Source organism: Parasteatoda tepidariorum, chromosome 7 (assembly GCF_982258835.1).
Source record: "Parasteatoda tepidariorum strain Cologne lab strain chromosome 7, Ptep-v5.0, whole genome shotgun sequence".
Taxonomy (NCBI): domain Eukaryota; kingdom Metazoa; phylum Arthropoda; class Arachnida; order Araneae; family Theridiidae; genus Parasteatoda; species Parasteatoda tepidariorum.
In genome coordinates, this window is record NC_141761.1 from 98,514,093 (window position 1) to 98,535,955 (window position 21,863).

Consider the following 21,863-nt stretch of genomic DNA (forward strand, 5'->3'; position numbering starts at 1 on the left):
TACATACACAACAGTAAATTTTAAGTTATTTTGATGATGCAATACGAATTAAATTGAACTAAAGGATATCACTTTGGAAATACTTGAATTGAAGCTTTATGGTAATGGGAAATTCAAGTCGAACGGGAAATAATCAGATATTGATGTTCTTTTTTAGTAGATTTTATTTAGTAGGTGTCTTTTTCATTAGATGTTGCTTTGTGTTTAATGCTTATGACTGCGCAGTTGCTTGATATTTCAGTACTCTGCTGTTAATGCGAAAAAATAAACTGCATAACTTTTTCAGCTGCATACGCATTTGTGTTTTACATAGTATAGATATCTACCATTGCAACACTTATCTGAAATATGTTTTTAAATTAAAACTATAAATTCTTAAGAATATCTAAGAAAAATAAATAAAATGAATGAACAAATGAATAAACAAATGAATGATAAAATAAATGAACAAATGAATAAACAAATGAATGATAAAATAAATGAACAAATGAATGAACAAATGAATGATTAAATAAATGAACAAATACGAACAAAAATAAATAAATAAGTAAAAGACTTGGTATAAAAGGCGAAATAAAAATTATGAATGGTAGTCATAGCAATGAAAAGACTTTTGCTATTGAATAAAATTTGCCTTTAAAGTAAAAATTCTTTACTTTCAAGCGAACAAATTTGCAAAGTTAAAAAACGTTAGATCTTAAAATATTGATGCTTGATCTTGGCATTTCACAATTAATTTGCTGTTAAAATTAACCTTCTAGGTTTGGTTCTATTTTACTTAGTAGTATTTTTTTTAACTTTCTAATTTATTTTGTTAGCATAGGTAATTTTTATAAAACAAAAATTTTGCAACATTATAATTAAAACCTCTAGGATCATATTAAAAACAAGTTATTATTCTATAATTCAATTTTGTTTCTTTTTCAGGCAGGTAGGAAAAAAAATAGAAATGAATTACACACTATTACTGTGTGTAATATGTATGATACTGTGTGTGTCTTTTGCCCAAGATTCTCCATCTCAAGAGTAAGTTCATGTTATAAATTTATAGAAATATTTATAAAATAGAGAGTTATAGTTATTAAATTTGTAAAAGAAATTTACTTTAATTTTAATCACATTTATTGGTTCTGTCATTTTATACTTGTATTTTTTAGTATTAGTCAATTCAAAAATTGCATTTTTATAACGAAAAATCAATAATTTCAAATGTACATAAATATTTATAGTATTTTGCAAATATTTTTTTAGATTTATTGCATTTTAATCAAGGTTATGAATCCGTTATGCGTCATGTCCTTGATGATAATCTTAATAGCAAAAAAATTAATTTAACCACAAATATAAAATGTATATTCGTGATTTTTATACTATGGAGGAGGCAATATTGGTTTTATGATATAATTTTAAATTTAAACTCATTTTTATTTCGGTATTTAAATTTAAAATTTAGTTATGCATTATCCCTAGAATGGATTTAAAATCGCTTCATAATTTTAAAAAAAAATAAAAATAATAATCATTGAAATCAATGGTTTGGAATTGCTACCTTTTCAATGTTGTTGGTGTTTCTAATAGCACTTGCCAAATACCAGCAAGCCTGCGTGGTGAAACCAAAGGAATTTAAGGCACAGGCTGTGTTTCTTGTTTTTCAGTGGCGCCATTTATAGCCAAAAATACGACTTCAGTCACACACACAACACAGTCAATTCTATAAGGTGGATCCATATATTCATTCATTTACAGATCGTAATTTTGACCTGAACCTTAGAAAGATCAATTTCAATTCAGAGGGCAATGATTTGATTAAGGGTTAATTTATTTTCATGTTTTGATAAATATGTGTTTAAAATGTAAGGTTAAAAAATTAGGTCATAAAATTATATTTACTGTGTTAGCTACTAAATTACCTCCATTTTATTTCAATATCTAAACTTTTTGCATGACATTAAACGTTTTTGGCATAATGCTTTGGATTAATCGAAACAGGAGGTTTTCCTATCTGAATCTATGTTTTGACCTTTTTTGTTCGAAATCTAATTTATGTTAACTTTCATATTAAAGGTCCGAAAAGTGAGCATTTTAAATACCTCATTCTTTTTGAATTGAATGAAGGTTCTGAGGTCTCAAAAGCTGCCTGTGAAATTTGTGCCCCGTAAGGAGAGGATGTGCCGTAGCTAAAAGAGCCACTCATGATCAGTATGCCAAGTTTACAAAATGTAAATTTTGACCTCAAACACGCACTTTATTTTTATTGTATATATTAGTTCGAGGAAGGATGGTTAAAGCAACTTCCTGAAAATGGAATGTTTCCACTCTTTAAACACGCTGGGAATTTAATTGCCAACCTTTAAAATTTATGGAAAATATTAGAATACTGAACAAAAAATTTGCCATTTTTGTTTCTGACAAACGATTTAGGGTGTCCCGTAAGCGAATTGACAAAACATACCGTAGATTGCAAAGGGTTGGCGAAAATTTCTATTGGCGTTAAAGGAGCGTTCTCGCAAATCACCAAACAGCTGTGTGCTTATGATTTTGTTTTGTTTTCGGTATCGCATAACATTCAACAAGTTAGATATGGATGCGACATTTCAATTAAGCGGGTCTTAATTTGATTCTTCTGCATCAAATAAAATATAAAGCGTATTTTTTTGTTATAGCGCCGACATAATCGTTTGTATCTGTTGACCAAATTGTGTTTATTAGCGTTTTTCAAAAGGTCGTAATAGAACTAAGATAGAAAAATTACACATTATTACTTATTCTATAGTTTCATAACTTTCATTAAATGTATTTCGAGTAGTGAAATTCTTTTCCTACTCATCCACTAATTCGAATTAATAATTTCACAATAACCTTTAATCCTTAATAATGAAATGATTATTATAATAAAGTTTGTTTACTTAAAATATTTAAAAAAAAGTTTTTTATTGTTTAGCAGAGACTTAGTTTCCAATTCTATATTCATTAATTAAACTTAATGGCTCTGCTCGATAACCATTTACAATTTTTTCAAAATTTTACTTAATTTTCTGTTATTATGAAATTCTTTAAATATTTTTCGACGTAGAGATTATTTAGCAATAATGCGAAAAGCTGAAATTTATAAATGTATAATACTTATAAATGTTTAAGAGAATTTTTAGCAGCTATTTTGTACTAATTATTTTAATTGAAATGTTCATTATACGCAGTTTTATAATAATAATCGTAAAATTCATATGAACAATTGAGTATTACATTTTAAAATGCAAGTATCTTACTATATATAAAATTCTAATGATGGTGTCGCAGTTTTCCATTGTTGTCGGCTCATTTTTATTGGCCAGAAAATCACGTGGTAGGATCCAGTTTTCCCCCATTCATTTCCTTATTGTTTAGGCTGTCATCAGCATAAAATTAACAAAAGTCGTAAAGGTATTGTTTTCCTTTAAATATTTTTGTATCCCTAACTTAAAGTTATTTTTCAGTACTGCTATTATTAGCGAAAATTTTAAATTATGGTTGAGAACTCATCAAATTTGTTTGAACAATATAATGTATTAAGAATATAAATGTTATTTAAAAAATTGATGATTAAAAAAATCACTTCTGTTCACCAAGAGATCTAAATGTTTATAATACTAATAGATAGTAATATTTAGACGTGGGAAGTAGAGGCGCAAAAGCGTAAGTAAACAGAATTCCTTTTAGTACATACATGTTAAGTGAATATTTTTAACTTTAGTGGGAAAACTGTTTTCTGCCAAGAAAAAGCAATTATTGCGAAGCAATCATTGGGGTTGGTGAGCGGTAGCGAACAGGGGGCTTTGCCCCCTAGTAATTTAATAATTATTTCATTTTATAACTGCAAAACGGTAGATAAGTAACTTCGTTATAAATTTTTACATGATACGAGAATATTATACGATTGCTTTATAATGAAAGAACAACAATTTAAGTTTTAAACTTTTTGTGGAAAAGAAAAAATTGAAAATTCCTCCTGTCATCGGTGTTAGCGATTAGAGAGTCTTTTATCGTATAAATATTAAGTCAGTATTGTTCCCTTTTAAATAAAAATGCATTTTGTTCCGGAAAAAAAAATTACGTGAATTTTGTCGATAGAAATTCCCTAATTATAGCAGCAAAAACTTTTAATCAGACAATAAAACGAGCCTACTTTGAGAAATTTTTTTTCCTGCTTATTCGGATTTTTGATCCCCAGTATATAGGGGTTGCCGCAATTTGGAAATATTATCCCAATAGTTTGGTCAGGAAAGCAATGCAATGCTAGGACCCCTTAGAGTTAACCCTACTTTTTACGCATTTCACCATATCTGGAACTTTCCAGTGAACTTTTAAGTGAATTGAAAATTTTTTGCACTCAATGTTTTAATGTTCATTTAATTTTGAATTTCCTTCATTCCCTACCACTATTGTAAGATATTAACTTTTCGCCTAACTTGTAAAATTAAAAAGTTTAGAATTCTTTACGAAATCACTCAGGCGAAGTGATTGCTTTTTATTTAAATCTTATTTAGAAGGTATTTTTCTTAAAGTATTTCATTTAAAGTTTTTATCATTTTAAGTTGAAATGAATGTCGCCCTGCTTTGCATAGTTCAAAAATTATTTCAAGGGAAACATAACTTAACATTAAACACTCAGGACTTACAATTATAAATCAAACAATCACTACATTTATTTATTAAAAAGCACTCTTATGAACTGATAATAAATTGATCTAAGTCCTAAATGTGAGTTCTATAATACATAATTTATTTAAACTCAGTATGTACATCTATCCTCTGTTGTCGCCAATGGCTCAATTTTAAAATATATTTTTTCTTTTACAAATTTTCGGATATTTTCATATGAAGGATAGTATTAAGTTTGAGAATTAAAAATTTTTGTTTAAAAAAGTTGCTAAAAATTATAATTATTATTAATACTTGACAACAGGAAGTTTTCAATTAAAGGTTGAAAATTTTTTTAATTATGTTATTTTTTTAATACTATTATTTTTTTAATTATGTTTTTAATTACCTAATTCATATAACAGTATTTAGGAATCTATAAATTTATGCTACGTATGATCGTTGCAGAATAACCTGCACCCAATATATGTAAATAAAATATATTTTTAAAATTGAACATTTTCTATTAAATGCATTTATTATTCTTATACTGAAAGAGTATCAAGGTATCTATGACCTCCATAATAAATGAAGTATTTACGGACTTTTATGTATATTAAGGAATTGAGTCAATTTTTCACGAAGTTTAAGATCTCATCCCATTGAAAAAAAAGTTATTTAATAAATATTTTTTTACAATAAATGCTTCTAGTAATAAAACAAACGCGATATAGGTCATTGAAGAAAAATCCCTTCATTTGTACATTTTTCCCTTCTTGAAATTATTTCACATATTTCTTTTTTCACTAGCGAATTTCCGATTACTTTAAAATTTTAAAAATATCGATTTTTTCATTTGCAAGAAATTTTTACTTTAAAGCGTGATAACATTTTTGAATACTCCAATTTTTTTTTCTAATAAATAATATGTCTTTGTTAATTTCTAAAAAAAATTTTCATAAAAAAGTTTACATTATTCTTTTATTAAGATATATTTAACAGAGAAAATCACTAAATTAAAACAGGTTATGTTTTCTTACAATAAAAGTTAAATAGAATTAATTCCTTAAAATAGCGTTCCAATAAAACATGGTATTGAAATGTTACGTTATTTCTTGTGATTGGTTCAATAATAAATTATTTTTATTTCTTCACAAACACAATTCTTGTAAAAAAAAAATTAAATCTGTTATATCAAAAAACTAGATCGTTTTATAGAATATAAATTATTGCGCTTAATAAAATATAAATACAGTTTATTTGTAACGTGATCCTAAGAATAAAAAGGTTATTTTCTTTTTTAATTCTCTACTAAAATGAATTAATGAGTTATTTTTGTTCATCATGGCTAGTCGAGGAGGAGAAAAAAAATATCGAATTTCACTGTTTAGGTTAATGTAATATTGTTCTCCCACCACATTTACTCGTAATCCATCGCCAATTCCGCTTGCAATCGCCTAGTTTATAATCTACGGTATGTTTTGTCAATTCGCGTCCCGTAAAGACTACCCTACGTGTACAAAAACTCATGCACACTTATGGGTCTCAAATTAAGGTTTAAAAAAAACATAAACGACAATAGAATCAATAAAATATAAGCACAGGAAGGCAGATGTAATAGACATCAAAACAGGTTTAATTGGAAACTGAAACTTAAAGGTGGTTCTTATGATCGTATTTCAAATTCTTCTTCCTGTCAATCAAACCTGTCTTGTTGCTTATTACATCAATCTGTCTTGTTTATTACATCAACCTGTCTTGCTGTGTTTTCGAAAATTACGATAGAGTTTTGTTTTCTCAATTAAATATTAAATGTGTATACTTTTCAGTTTACATTTTGAATAAGGATTAAAAAAAACTATTAAAAGCGGCCTTTACAGAACACCCTGTTTACTTCTTTTTAATTTTGTTTTGAAATGATTTTCTATTTTAATTCCAGTGGTTACATATTCACAAGCCCAAGAACATTAGTTATAGAATCAGATAATGAACTTCATTTGCGGCGTTTTGGAAAATTGGACGCTGGTGTTCTGAAAGTTCAAGTGACTTACTCAGATTATTCTTCACAAAATGATACACTTGCAGCTGAAAAAGAATTTGAAATTCCTGCAGGTAAATATCTTATTTTATGAAATAAAATTTTAAATAATCTTAATACATTTAAAACTCGTTCTTCATCTTAAAGAAGGAAAAAAAAATTTTTTTTTGATTAGTCATTGTTAAAAGAATGTTAGAAGAAGGATTTGCAAATTCATAAATATGTACCGCGAAAGTAGAGGAAAAATAAGTCCCTTACCCCACTTTTTAGATGAGTTCCATACCCCACCTTGTTTAACATGGATGAGTGTCCCTCATTTCAAAGTGGAGCGGTGGACTTATTGTTCCTCTACTCGTGAAACCAACATTTTTGGTATTTAAATAATATACATCTGTGTCGCTTCTTAAAATGAAACCATGCATTTTGCATTTTAGTTTTTAACTGATTTCACTTAAAGGATTAATTTTCAATGACGAAATTAAAATAATTTATAAATAATATTTTTCTCACTTTGTTTTTTTAAAATAGTGTCCCTGACACTTTTGTTCGAGTTTTACTTTTTTTCTAAGGATTGAAAACAAAAATGTAGTTATGAAACTGTTTCTTAGCTCCTCGAATTACAAAAGGCACGTTAAAAATTGATTTCAGAAATTTGGACCATCAAAACCTTGTATTTTTAGGACGCTAAGAGTAGTATTCAATTGTTTTGCAACTTATATATAAGTTTTATTTAATTTTTATATATGTTTTGCTTGCGGCAAAGGTAACAAAAATTTTTTTTTGAAATTTCAAATGAAAATTAAAATTTATGTGTGAATTTGTACTGTTAAAGTATAGTATAGATAATACGGTTTAACTCTTTACTGTTCCGAAATTCCTGTGTTGCTATAAAATATGGATATATGATTTATATGCTTGAAAAATACTCTCTACTGTTCCGAGTTTTCTAGGTCAGTTCACACTGTGGATGTATGGTTTAGATCAGTGTTCCCTTGTCCCCGGTCCGTGGAACCCGGTGCTGGTCCGTGGATCAAATGATACCGGGCAGCCCATTTCATTGAAACTGAATTTAAATTCCTAGGTACCCCTAATTAAAAATATCTGTGTTCCATTAAAAATTTTAATTTTTTTAATGTTTGTAATTTATCATTGTCTCCGATTACCCCCAGATGGAACCGTCTCATTGCAAAGAAACAAGCTCAGGGTTCTCATAGTTTTAACGTTCTAGTTAGTTAAAATGTTAAATCACCTTAGATTTATTTTTTGGTATAATTGTATTTTACTTTGAAGGCATGTTTAAATACAATTAAATTAAAATTAATAAATCAGAATAATCTAAAATATAAACAATCAACGCCCCCCCCCCAGCGGGCTGGTAAAATTATCAAACGTTGACAGGTTCACGGTGATTAACTGGTTTAGAGAATTACGTTGTCTTATATAATTTATTTAATTTTAAATAACATAAATATATAGTACTTTAAACTTGTTGGATATAATATTGTATAATTTGTTATAATTCAAAACCAATAATGAAAAAAGTATGTCATTGATTATTTATTAGAAAGGAATTAAAAATGAAAATGATCATAATTTACAGGTGAAACAGATTCTTTTTTAAAATTACAACTGAGCAAATTCGAAAATTATGTTTACAATGGAAGGTTGATTATTGAAGGAACTTTCGGCGAATACAAAATTTCTGGAAATGATTCAGTATATTTTTCAACACCTAAAACTGAGATTACAGTTATTCAAACTGATAAGCCCCTCTACAAACCTGGACAAACAGGTAAGTGATTCTAATTTGTTTTATTTTCATTAAATACAATAATCATCAAATATAATTTGCATCAAATCAAATACAATTATAGTTTTATCATAAATTATCAATAAAAAATTCATTTTTAAAGACGTTTAATTTTTTAATGAAAGCTATTTTAACATGAACATGATTTAACACATTATTATGAAACAGACTTTTCTTTATGTTTGAAAACTATACTATATTCGCTTTAAGAAATTTGGATTTTTTAATTTCATTAGAAATACGTTAAGTATATTAGTCTTGCGTCTAGCGATATAAGAACATTTGAAAGCAATAAAACGATGTTTTTGAAACTTTTTTAACCTTGGCACTTCCGGTTCGCGATCTAAATCACGCTTACCCACTAAAATATTGGGGTCACAAAAATGGCGAAATTCATTCCTTTTAAGAAAAACACTTTTTGAGAGAAATTGTTATAAAATAGATTTGAAACAACTCGTTTTATATTTAATTACTAAACTGATATTTCTTTTATCAAATCACGGGGAAAATCACGAGATTCGAAAAACACTTGTTTTAGAAAACATTTTAAAGCACAGCTTGACTTTTACATAATTTTTTTTAGTAAATATAATAAATAAAAAGTACAAAATAAATAACCTGCGCTTTCAAGTCCCCGGATCTACATTTTCTGTATCTGATGAGCAGCATCGTAATTTGCTCGTTTATTGGATGTTACTGTATTTACTATGCTCGCTGATAGTACACCTTTTTTTTATTTTGAAGCTCAAAAATATATAACTTATACATCTTATTAAACTTTCATTTTAAAAGCATTTCATTCAATTTGAATGCGTCAAGATTCAATTTACATTCACCCCAATGCAACTTGGAAAATACATTTGAAAAAGTAATTTAAAGAACTTTACTGAATGCACGATTAAAACCTTAAATCTCTTAGTCTTTTACTGTAATATAAGTCTTGTACTCTTCCGTCTTTTTCTCTAATATAATTTCAAAGAATGTATAAAACCAAATGTAAAAAAGAAGAATATGTTGGAAAAAACATGGTGACAAAATAAGTAGAAATGAGAGTAGTATATCAAAGTAAAAAAAAAAAAAATAGGTTGAATAAATGACTTACTCATTTCGGGCTAATCATCTTTAATAAAAGGCATCCCTCTTTTGAGTTAGTGATAAAGCAACATTAAAACTTATATATAAATATTGTTCTATGCTTAAATTATTGCTAAGCTTGTTAATAGCTCTAAATTTTTGTTATATGTGTAAATTTATCAGCGATATATTGAGCATACTACCACTTACGAGAACTACCGAGTAATCAATAATTATCAACGACGATATTAAAGCGATCATTTTAGAAAACTATAAATATATAACTCAAAACATCTCTGATTATACAAATGTAACACCTAACTGAACGAAAAATAACAAATGTATTTGAATAGCACATATTCAGTAATTGTTCATACTTAGCTTTTTTTAATGAAACATACTATGTACTACGAATCTTTTTGCTTTAAAAAGCGAAACAATTTGTACTTGTAGTCACTCGTATTAAAGCTAAAGTTTGTAGCTGCGTAAGATTAGAAGTTAAATTTTCGATAATCTGTTTAGAAATAAACCATATAAGACTTCAAAAGCACGTTTTATATGATATATGATTAAGCACTGCTGGCAGATACTCTTGGTTATTATTATTCTGGGTGATATTCTGACATATTGGTGGGAATTCGTTTTCTTTTCATACCAGAAAATTTTAAATAACTATAAAGTTCTTGAAGTGATTATATTTCTGCACTTTTAAATTGTTTTATATATACATAAATATTTTTCTGGTATTTTGTTAGATTGTTTTAATAAAGTGTGTTTCTTTTGCAGTTAAATTCCGAGTGTTGTTGCTACAAAAGGATTTAAAACCCTTTGGAAATGAAAAGAATGTAAGAAACTTTAAAACATATTTTATTTACATTTTTATCATGAAAACATAAACAATGAAGAAGGATTCAAATTAATACAAATATACCGAAACAGTATTTTAGCAGATTAGTACATTCTTTAACTTCTTTTCACTTTTCAATTAACTTCAAAAAACTGTAAACGAGAACCAGAAAGAATTACATCCTTATTCTTACTGAAATAACAAAGAACAAAATTGAAACTTTTAAGCTTAACTTTATATAAAAGTAAACAAACTCGTGATTTTTGTCTTATAAATTATATGACACTATGCTAATCATTTAACCATACTAATAATAAGTAAAATAGTTTATAAATGTAAACAAATAAAATCCAACAGACACACTTTGCATACTGTTCGTGCAGATTTCTTGGAAACACTTAGAGGCATGAAATAAATAATGTTATTTTCAGAAAGTTAAACCTCACAATTCATTTAAACATTTTGATTTAAAAAAAAATAAGTATCAAATAACAATATCTAAGATATATAACAACAAAAACAATAACAATATTTTATAACAATAATAATATTTGGTCAATATATAGGAATATAATGACCAAATAGTTACTAAAATGGCCGGGATAGCCTGGTTGGGAGGGTGCTGGACTCATGTTCGTAGGAACGGGAGTTAGACTTCTGCGGATTGAAAACTCCCCGAGTAGTAAATGGTGACTGGTGCACATTAAATCTACCAGGTCAGAAAGTGTTCTATGTTCCCGTAACAAATTATACCTCTGGAGGTACTGAATTGGAGATTGATCAAAATAACGATCTGTGGATGAATGAATGGATATATGAATGGTTCCACCCTATAAGCGGGTGAGACGTATGAGTCTGGCTGAAGTCTAATTCTTGGCCATAGATGGCCCCACTTCCTTTCCTTAATTGCCTACGACAACCGTCACTGAAATGATATAAAAAATAAAGATTATGAAATAGTCGATATTTTGACTGAATTTCTTACTTTTCCCCCATCAAAGTGTAAAAATTAATAAGGAAGTAAAAAATAATTGAAATACAAAAAATAATTTGAATATAGCTACAATTAGAACTACAATTAGCTACAATTAGCTACAAATTAGCTACAATTAGCTACAAATAGCTACAAATAGATAATAATTTGAATATAGCTGATGAAAGAAATTACCCTTGAAGTCCGAGAGTGATTAAAACGTCTGAATTTTGAGGAATATGCAATTTTCAAGTGACAAAAAAGAGTAAACTAAAGAGGGGGTTAGTCAAAAGGCTTCTACTCAAAGGTTAGCAAAGTTAACAAAAAATTATAATAAAAATTATCAATTCAGACAAAATGGTAAAATTTTGAAATTTTTTTTGTCGAACTTTACCACATAACTTTGAAAGATTCGGCCCAAATTTTATGGAAATTAATTTTCTGCCAAATTGGTAAAAAAATAAATAAATTATAATTCAAAACGTTCTGATTATAAGTTCTCATTGACACTAAGTCCAAAAGTTGATAGTTTCCGAGATACAAAGCAACAAACCATGAATAGTTATTTTAGATTCCCTTCTTCCGTCGCAACATTAGCATTGACCAAAGAATTCGAATAAAAAATAGCTAATAATGAACTTTCAATTAAGAATTAAGTAATGAGAAAGATAGAAGCAAGCCAGAAAGCCCAACGCTAAATGAGAAGCTAGCATTCACCTAAGCAAATAGTGCGTGCTTCAAGCTCCTTTCACCAGTGATTGTTGACTATTATGTTTCAAGGAAACTATCCATTTTTGGACTATTTTTGGAACTATCCATTTTTGGACTTAGTGTCAATAAGAATTTTTAATCAAAATGTTTTGAACTATAATATGCTAAATTTTCAGCCAGTTTGACCGAGAATTAATTTCCATAAGATTTAAGCGGGATTTGTCACGCTTTCAATTTAATATTTTATTTTTGGATTTGTATGTAAATGGGTTAGTTTTAGTTATAATGGCTGAAGAAAATTCGAGGCAAAGCTTAGATGCTATGAAGGAATGCTTTCTGATTCGAATCAGTCTCAAGCTGGTGATTCGAATATACCGAATCAATTCAATGATTCGGAATCCTCGAATCAGTATTCAACTCTAGCTAGATTTTTTGCTTCGCGTTCACATATGCCCATACTGCATGCTTCAAGCATTTTTCACCAGTAATCATTGGCTGTACCTCTTATGTTTAAAGCTCTGTATCTCGGAAACTTCATTTTTCAATGAAAACTTAGGATCAAAATGTTTTGAACTATAATCTATTAAATTTTCAGCCAATTTTATTAAGAATTTCCATAAGATTTGTGCGGGGTCCTTTACACTTTCAATTAATTTTTGATTTTAATGTGCATGGGTTAGTTTTTTTTCCTTCTAAAAAAATAGTTGAGGAGAATTCGAGAAAGTATATCTTAAATACTCTGTAAGAAGGCTTCTTGCCTGATACCATGTTTCATTGTTCTATTGATCGTTACCCTAACTGCAAATTTTTTTCTTATTCAGAATATCGAAATTCACGTAGAAGACCCAAAAGCTACCAGGTTATTTCAGTTTAAGGATATTAACCTTGGAAGTGGTGAGCATATTTTTGGATTATTGTTAATATATTTTTACTATAAGATATTTCACATTCTGTGTAAAGAATATGAAATATCTTTCGTTTTAATACTTTTCACGATGTTAAAATGAAACATTAAAAATTCATTCAAGGCAGCGAAGCTAAAAGTTGAAGACTGTTTAACTTTTTAAGACTTGCTTTATGTGTCTCAAAATAATGCACAAAGGATGTTGTGTGCTTGCAGTGTTGAGTTTGTACTTTTGATATTATTTAAATATTAACGATAGATTTTTTTGCACTCTGTCAATAAAAAATGAGCTACGTATGTAAGTAAATGTAAATATATTAAAAAATTTGCGATTTCATGTGAGCCACCAATGTTTTAAAATCAAAAATGAGTAATATTATTCATTGTTTCCATAAAAGGTTTAAGGTAATAAGTGACTTTTTCAAAATTTTGACATTTTTGAATCAAATTGGTCTTTAGCATTGTTTCCAGGTAGGCACTTTACCATATTCCGGGAAACATGAAAATACACATAAACATATTGCGTGCATAAAAATTGTGTTTTTCACCAAAATCGCTTACCTCAATAGATTGAAAACGTGACCTATTAGATTGACGCGAGCTTTTCATACATATAGAAATCGATTTATAAATGTTATAAATTACATTACAATTTTACACATTTCTAGTCTTATCCGATATATTTGAAAAAAAAAAATTATGACGTACATTTGGCATACTTACTAACTTTTACTCTCTTCCAAAAAGTTTTTTTTCCCAGAGGTAGTGACATAATTAATGATAATAGTGATAGTGAAATAATAATGATAGTGATAATGTCTTAATTCTTATTTAGTCATCACTTATAACATAATAAGATAACTAGCAAGCCTTTTTTATAAATGTTTAATCTTTTTAAACATAATGATAGTTAAAACAAGAATCAAGTTTGTATGCAAAAAAAAAATTGCTTCCAAGTTAAATATAGAAAGGAAATTTTTCAAAAATTCCGGAAGAGTTAGCTGGTCTAATTTAGTATCTATTCTTTTTTCAAGGAAAAAAAAAATTTCAAAAAATTTAAATCTATGTATTTAAAAAATTAATTTTAATAGTGAATTACCTAGAATCGTTTTGTGAATTTCTACTCTGGAATGATATATATTTTTTAAATGTAATATTGAACATTAATGCATGCAATTTAATTTTTCTATTACTATCAGGACTTGTACAAAATGAATTTCCTTTATCTGATGAACCTGTGAAAGGAACATGGAAAATATATGCCAAAAGAAATAATCAGATTATAGAAAGTACATCATTTGAAGTAAAAGAATACGGTAAGTCTGTTATCCACTTCCTTTAAGATACAACAATAATGAAAATAGTTTTTTGCTATAAATTTTTTTGTGATGAACTATGTTCTTTGTAATAGAACTTTTCAATAATATAATTCGAGCATGTTTTGTAAAATGGTAATTTAAGTATTTCTTGTTATTTCTTTTCAAGATTTAGTGAAAAAATATAAATTAAATTGAGAATGTAAAATTATTCACCTGTTCGATTAAAAATGTAGTCCGATGTTGCGCTAAACTTTTACTTCTGGGTAAAATATATAAAAATTTTACTGTCTCTTAAAATTTAAATATAGCATAGATAATTTTCTGAAAAGAGTTCCTTCAGGGTTTTTTTTCTAGATAAATATTGTTATAACTTATTGTTATAACTCGTAGAGTATATTGTTATAATATATTGTTATAACTTATTGTTATAACTTATTGTTATAATATATTGTTATAAATCATATATTATATTGTTATAACTTATTGTGATAAATATTGTCATATGATGTCGTAAAACGTGCTTACATACGCATGCGAGACCTGGACAATGACCCGTGGAGATGAAAATATGATAGCTAGATTTGAGAGAAAAATACTGCGAAGCATTTCTGGTGGAATAAGTAAAAATGGTACCAGGTTTAGAAGATCAAACACGAAACTTAACAAAGCATATAAAGAACCTGATGTCATTAAATTTATCAAAATTCAAAGGATTAAATGGGCAGCCCACATTGTGAGAATGAAGGATAGCAGGACAATCAAAAAAGTTGAGATTTTTAGACTGCCTTGAAAAGGACCTACAAGTTTTAAAGATAATAAACTCGAGAACCTTGGCTAAGGGAAGAATGTCTTGGCATAGGATTGTTGAGAAGGCCAGGGCCCATCCTGGGCTGTCGTGCCAATGAGACGAAGAGAAGAAGATGTCGTGAAAGGGACCCCTCAGTTATAGCAAACAAGTATGAAACTTCATGGTAGCATAACCAACAAAAGTTAGCATTTAAGAAAAAAATTAAAGAAATGCATTAAGCTGGAAGGCAAAGTTAAAACAAATATACATTTGGAAAGAGTTCAGGAAGCTTTCAAATCTCAACATCTTTCGACTTTTCGCTAACAAAACTGTTTAGGGTTTTCACTCTCTTCTAATCGCTCTTTTAACGCTATTTTAACGACTCTCATCTTCGAGCAGGCAGACTGTGAGCAAATTTACAATCCAACGGCCTTTAATGATTTGCTCTCTTTTTGGAAGCATTCTTCTTGGTTGTAGTTGATCGCAAATATAAATAAATAAGAGCTCGCAAATATATTGCGAGCTTTTATTTCTTTTAAAATTTATTACTTAAACTAAAAAAAAGTCATCTCGTTTTTCTTTATTTAGAAAAATGCCAAACGGGAGTTAAAAAAATTGTAAAAATCTTGTTAAAAAAATTGGAATAATTGGAAAATTGCTTGTTGTTAATTGGAAAATCGTTGACGGAGCCACACCGATCTTAACCTTCCAAACGCCTAAGTCGTTACAATGGTTTTGTTAATGGATTGGTTGGAAGATTATTTATTTTTCTGAGTAAGTCAAAATTTAATACTAAATATACCTCCAACATCTTTCTTCAGGGAGCTGGGCAGAGAAAAACCAATTTTGATCAGACAGTTCAAATGCCAATCCGTAACATATCCTTTTCAACTTGTTTGTTACCCAATATTCTTCCTCTTTTTCGCAAAAGACATAGTTTATAACTGTGTTTACGTAATATCGTTAAGAATATACTCTAAAAAATCTGTTATGCTATTTAATTTTGCATTAAATCTTATAAATTTCCGTCGATAGGTAAGGAAGAAGTTAAATAGATAAGAAATGCAGATTATTGAGTATAGTATTACAGGCTATTGAGAAGGCTTAGTAAACAGATAAAAAAGCTTTATAGGGCAACTCTTAAGTAATTAAATAAGTAAAAGAATAACGCTGAAAACGCTCATAATTATTTTGAAAGTTGTGGTTTGAGCCCAATACAGAAATTTTTTTTAAATTTAATTTTATATACAAATTTAGTTAGAAAATTTTAATTTACTCTTAAAATCAGTTATGATACCAAAATTCAATTTTTCTGCTGAGATAATTTTATTAATTTATTTATTACATATATAGTATTGTTTATCTATTGATTCACAGTCTCCTTGCTATTACCAATTTTGTACTATACTATGAATTACAGTAATGTACTTTACAATGATTGATGTAGTAGAATATCGAATTCGATAATTTTCGCTATCAATAATATAACAAAACAATCGAATCGATTTTTATCTTTGTTGGATTTTATCGTATCGTGCATTTTATATTCGTGATGATAAATAGCAATTATGTTAATCGTGAGTATAATTTTTAAAATGTAACTGACGATGTTTTAAAAATTGTCGAAATTATGCATGAAGTATTTTTTCTTTCTTTCAGTTCTTCCTAAATTTGATGTTAGTATTAAATTCCCATCTTTTGTTCTTGTTGATGCTGAAACAATTCCTATAGAAATATGTGCAAAGTAAGTAATATAGTCATTTTGGTTTTTAATATACAAAATATAGGGAACTGAAAATTTTCTTGAAAGCCCTAACAAGAAGACAACCCAAAAAAACGAATAATAAATATCATGGTGCCAATAGATAGATAAATTCTAGAGTTTATGATGCCACATTAGAGAAATACCTATTTAGATTTCCCCTTATGAACTAGAGAAATATTTAGTGATTGCTTATTGTTAAATGTTTATTTATGTGTTAAAGTCGACGTCAACTACCTTTCCAGGAAAAATACGGTATCAATGGTACCAAGAAATTTCTATTTTTTTTATAGTTTGTTTGACCACCCTTTTTCCTTACTATTTGTTTCAGTCACTGTATTTTTTAAAAATATAATTTGATTTCGTTTTTTTTAAACATGCAGTCTCGTTTACGATTGGCGCAGAATAGCTTAGAAAAGCTTTACATTTCTTTCTAGTTAAGATTTCTTAATGCTTCTTGTAATTATGTGCTGTACTAATTATACTCGCATAATAATAATAAATATTAATCTTTGAAAATTAGTTTAAAAAATTATGCAAGTATACATAATGTTTATACATCCTTTTATTTTAGATTTAAAAAAATGTAGAAATTTACAAAGTTTCTGGGTTTTTTTAAATATATTGTCAATTAAGCATTGACATTTTACTTAAAATAGTAAATGGAGTCATCAGTGATTTGTTTTTATTGAAATCTTCATGAAAGATATAATTAATTAAGAAAAGATTAAATGATCGGGGAAAGTAAGTTCATTGCTTCGATTGACTCCACATAAAGCGAACTATGACCTGATTGGATGGATATAAATCGTGCTAATTACATGAGATCACTTGCACTGAGTATACATATTTATTTTTCCCTGAAGGTACAACAGAATCCATTTGATGATTCTAGAAGACTTTATTTACTTTTTATTTCTTTATTACTTTTGATGAGAGTGCCTTGCCTCATTAACTCGTGCAGAACTAATTCGGTTAATGACCTTTCATTTTATTTACTTACCTTTGGATTCCACAAATGAAATGTAATTTTTATTAAAGATTAGGGCTGCTGAAATGTAACTGCTGCATGAATGTAGAAGCGATTCTAGTTGAAAGGGTTCTTCAAAAAAAAAAAAAAATCACTAGCTTAAAAAAAAAACGTACTAAGATTTTTTTTAAAAAATCGCCAATTTGGCGACAATTGTCCACTTAGAAGATGAACATAAATAATAATTATTAATTTTTTTCAATTTTTATAATCTCAGACAATGCAACGTTGGACTAACTTTTTAAATAATAAAAATTCGATTAGAAGTGACTCTTCACCTTGAAAACTGGGATTTTTCTTTTCATTGATATTTTGCGCCATTTTCATTTGGGTACTTAACTATCGAGAAGTGAAGTGATTATGCCTAACCAAGTAATTAAAATCAGATTTAATTGGATACCAATAAGCAACGTCACCCATGTTTCGTCGAACATGATTGGCTCCAGAATCAACAATAAATGCCACAAATTATCTGTGATGACGTCACTTGCAGGCATCCATTTAGCAAAGGGACCACTGGCTAAAGATTTGACAACACTAAACCTAACAATTATGAATAACTATTGCAAAAATATAACAGTTATAAAAATAGCGTATTACACCCTAAAAAAACGTTATTTTGTGTGATGACAAAGCTTTTAGAGAGCAGCCTTAAAACGCACGGTTTGTGCTTTTTTTATTAGTTGTATCTATTTAATTTTGCCGAAGCTATTATTTAATTGCTTTGTCGCCACGTGTGATAATGCTTATTAGTGAATTATTTTAACTGATATGAGTTAGTAAGGGTTATTTGGAACTGTTAAGTTAACCCTTGTCTTTTGCACTAAATATGAACATGGCGAAAAGTATCCATAGGCAGAAAAGCCACGGCGTTGTAAAAAAAATATGTTTGTGAACTCATTTTTTATTATTTGAAAACTTACGATAATGTTACATCATTTCGATAAGCAAAACTTACGAAATAGAAAATTGTTCACAGATATTAATACAATTTCTTATTGAACGGCTAAATATATAATATTTTTTTAATACTTCAGCATATACTTTTCCAACATTTCTTTTACATGTAATAATATGCATAATTTAGTACATTGAGATCATATTTGTTTGAGGCAGGATATGATTTGGGTTCAGGTCTGCGGGTTTTATTATAAACTGTAGATTTGCATTTTTCTTGTCTGTAACAATTCAAATTAATGGAAAGGTCTAAAAGGGATTAAAAACATCTTTCCTTTTTATCTGCTAAATAAACCGCTTTGTCTGAATTGAATTCCAACTTAAGCATGATTGGTCGATAACCTAATTCTAAATATATACGCATTGAAGAACTTGATTACTAAATATTTTGCACAAAATCCACAAGGATATAAAATTATCCTATGGATATTTTTACAAATTTAAGAAACTGTTTACATAAAAAGTCTCCTTTATATCAAAGTTACAGTACCACCATTTTTAATAAAGGAATTTTTCAATTGCTGTAAAATAAGAGTTTCGCCCTTATTGATTATTCAAAATCAAGAAAGACTCAGTTCAAAACACTAGTGTTTTAGTTCAGACACTACGATACTTAAGTATAGTTCAATTAAATTATAGACTTAAATCTAAGTTTTTGCTTAGATATAAAATTCTTTTTCTTAATATTTGACATTTCAATACATTTATTTATTTCCGTCATTAACATTAAGTTATGATTTCCCCCCCTCTTGACAGGTATACCTATGGCAAGCCAGTTACTGGAACATTAAACTTGAATTGTTCATTAGAAAAGTATTCTTATTCCAGAGAAAAACTGCCGGTCTTGCAGGAAACGTTCAAGGTATGGATAAACTATAGGAATATTATATGTTATTCCTCTAGGTATCAAACTTATTAAAGAACCTATTTCGGTTCGAATTTCTCATAAAGTGTATTATTATGTTTATTAATATTTAGCTACAAGCATCAGTTTTGGTATTTACTCTCAGATCTATCTAGTTTGTTTCTTCAGTCTATGCACACAATGTTTGTCATCTCAATGTACATTATCTCATTTGTTATCTCAATCTAACCGCAAATCATTTGCTAGTTCAATCTAAGCATCTTATTTGCAAATATCATTTTTAATATCAATCTAGCCGCAAATTGTTTGTTAATTCTATCTAAACATTCGTTTGCAAATATCATTTTTAATCTCAATCTAGTAGCAAATTGTTTGCTAAATCAATCAATTTAAACATTTCTAACCGTAAATCGTTTGCTTGTACAGTCTAAACATCTCGTTTGCAAATATCATTTTTAATCTCAATCTAGAAGCAAATTGTTTGCTAAATTAATCTAGACATCTCGTTTGCAAATATCATTTTTAATCTCAATCTAGTAGCAAATTGTTTGCTAAATCAATCTAAACATCTCGTTTGCAGCTTCAGTCCAAGTGCTATATCAATCTATATAGCAGTTTGCTATATCAATCTATATAAATTTCGTTTGCCACTTCAATCTAGATCTATTTTGTTATCAATTTAGATCAATTCATCATCTATTCTGTTAAAGGTATTGTTTTTGAAAAACAAATTGCTTTTGTCACTATATTTTTTCAAAGAAAGTGCCTCAAATTATATTAAAATGAATTTTTTCTACAATTTAGCTACATTTAGTGAATAAAGAGAGATTGCAATTTAAGTATATATTTTAAGTTTAGATTTAATAGCTTTTCTATTGTTTTATATTGTTCTTTACTTCGTATTAAGATACACATTACATTTTCCCTCATCAGTTTTAAGGACCGAACCTCAGGTTTTTTTTACTAATGAAGAAAAAAATATTTGTTCAACATTTTCTTTTATATTTATATTCAAAGAATAAGGAAAATATCTCTCCTTTTATTGCTTCATGGTTATTTAACTAAAAATAGAAATGTATAAATAGCTTGCACAGAAACTTTACAGATGTTATATGACTATCAGTTAAAGTAATATGATAGAGAATCCACTTTTTCCAACAGAATTGTCTCGATTAACAAACCAAAAAATCCTTTTTACTGAAAGATTGGATGTAAATATTATTTTTGTAACATTTGTGATTTACTATAATTAGACTTATAAGACAAAAGTTCAGTGAATGAACTATTAACATGTAATTAGAATATAATAAATCTACCTAGAAATAAGATGATAATAAAGGAATTATTAAGATCTTAAATTCCATAACCTTTTTAAATACAGTGTTTATTGGAAAATTAACTAAAGCAGAAATATTTCTACCCCGTTTCATTTACCAGTGATTCTGCTTACGCGCTTCTGCACGAAGACGCAAAATGAAAGTTGTGATGCGTCCCCTGGGATATGTAAAATGCATCCCCTGGAACGCAAAAAGCTCCTGATGCGTCCTCGGGGACGCATGTGAATCGTCCCCTTAGACGCGCAAATGAGTAGTCTCTTGCACTGTATATTCTACATCGACAAAAATTTAGTAAATTTATGACGGCAGAAAAAAAATTACGAAATTTTAAAAAAAAATAAAGTGACGAATAGGTGGTTGGTTAAAGTGACGGTAGTTGCCATGGAGCTGACCTCGCACAAGAAAGGTCCAGGTTTCGAATCCCGAACAAGGCATGGATGTATTATCTGTCTATATGTCCTTATTGGGGGAGCCATGCTGGCTAACCTAATATAGTGCCCCTGAAAAAGTGGCTAACAAATCTGCCCTACCGATACCTGAATGACGAGTGTCAATTGGGTAGGCATTGGAAAAAATTTTTAAACTAAATTTACACCATAAATTAAATTTTTTATGTGTCTACGAGCTATGAAATTTTGAGAAATAAATATTTTCAACTACGAGGCGAATACTGATCGGTTATCTTAATTATATATATTTTTTTCGTTTAATGCATTTTATTTAATGTCAAATTTAGTTTAGATCACCGTTTTGTTTCGTTAGAAAAAATTTTTGAGTTTCTTATTTGTTCGATTTCATTTCCATAAAACTTAGTATGTAACAAGCTAACAAT

At 28.2% G+C, this 21,863-nt stretch overlaps 1 protein-coding gene across 3 annotated transcripts in view; it reads left to right on the plus strand.

Moving 5' to 3' along the window:
* The window catches only part of LOC107450327 (murinoglobulin-1), a 95,379-nt gene that overhangs the window by 25,459 nt on the left and 48,057 nt on the right, over positions 1 to 21,863 (plus strand). For all 3 annotated transcript variants that reach the window (XM_087168342.1, XM_087168343.1, XM_087168344.1), the window contains exons 2-9: positions 928 to 1,026; positions 6,557 to 6,729; positions 8,256 to 8,447; positions 10,326 to 10,384; positions 12,892 to 12,964; positions 14,174 to 14,290; positions 16,740 to 16,824; positions 19,586 to 19,691. In XM_087168342.1, the coding sequence (XP_087024468.1) occupies positions 950 to 1,026; positions 6,557 to 6,729; positions 8,256 to 8,447; positions 10,326 to 10,384; positions 12,892 to 12,964; positions 14,174 to 14,290; positions 16,740 to 16,824; positions 19,586 to 19,691 (882 nt within the window). In that variant the 5' untranslated portion in view covers positions 928 to 949. The remainder of the gene's footprint in view (positions 1 to 927; positions 1,027 to 6,556; positions 6,730 to 8,255; positions 8,448 to 10,325; positions 10,385 to 12,891; positions 12,965 to 14,173; positions 14,291 to 16,739; positions 16,825 to 19,585; positions 19,692 to 21,863) is intronic.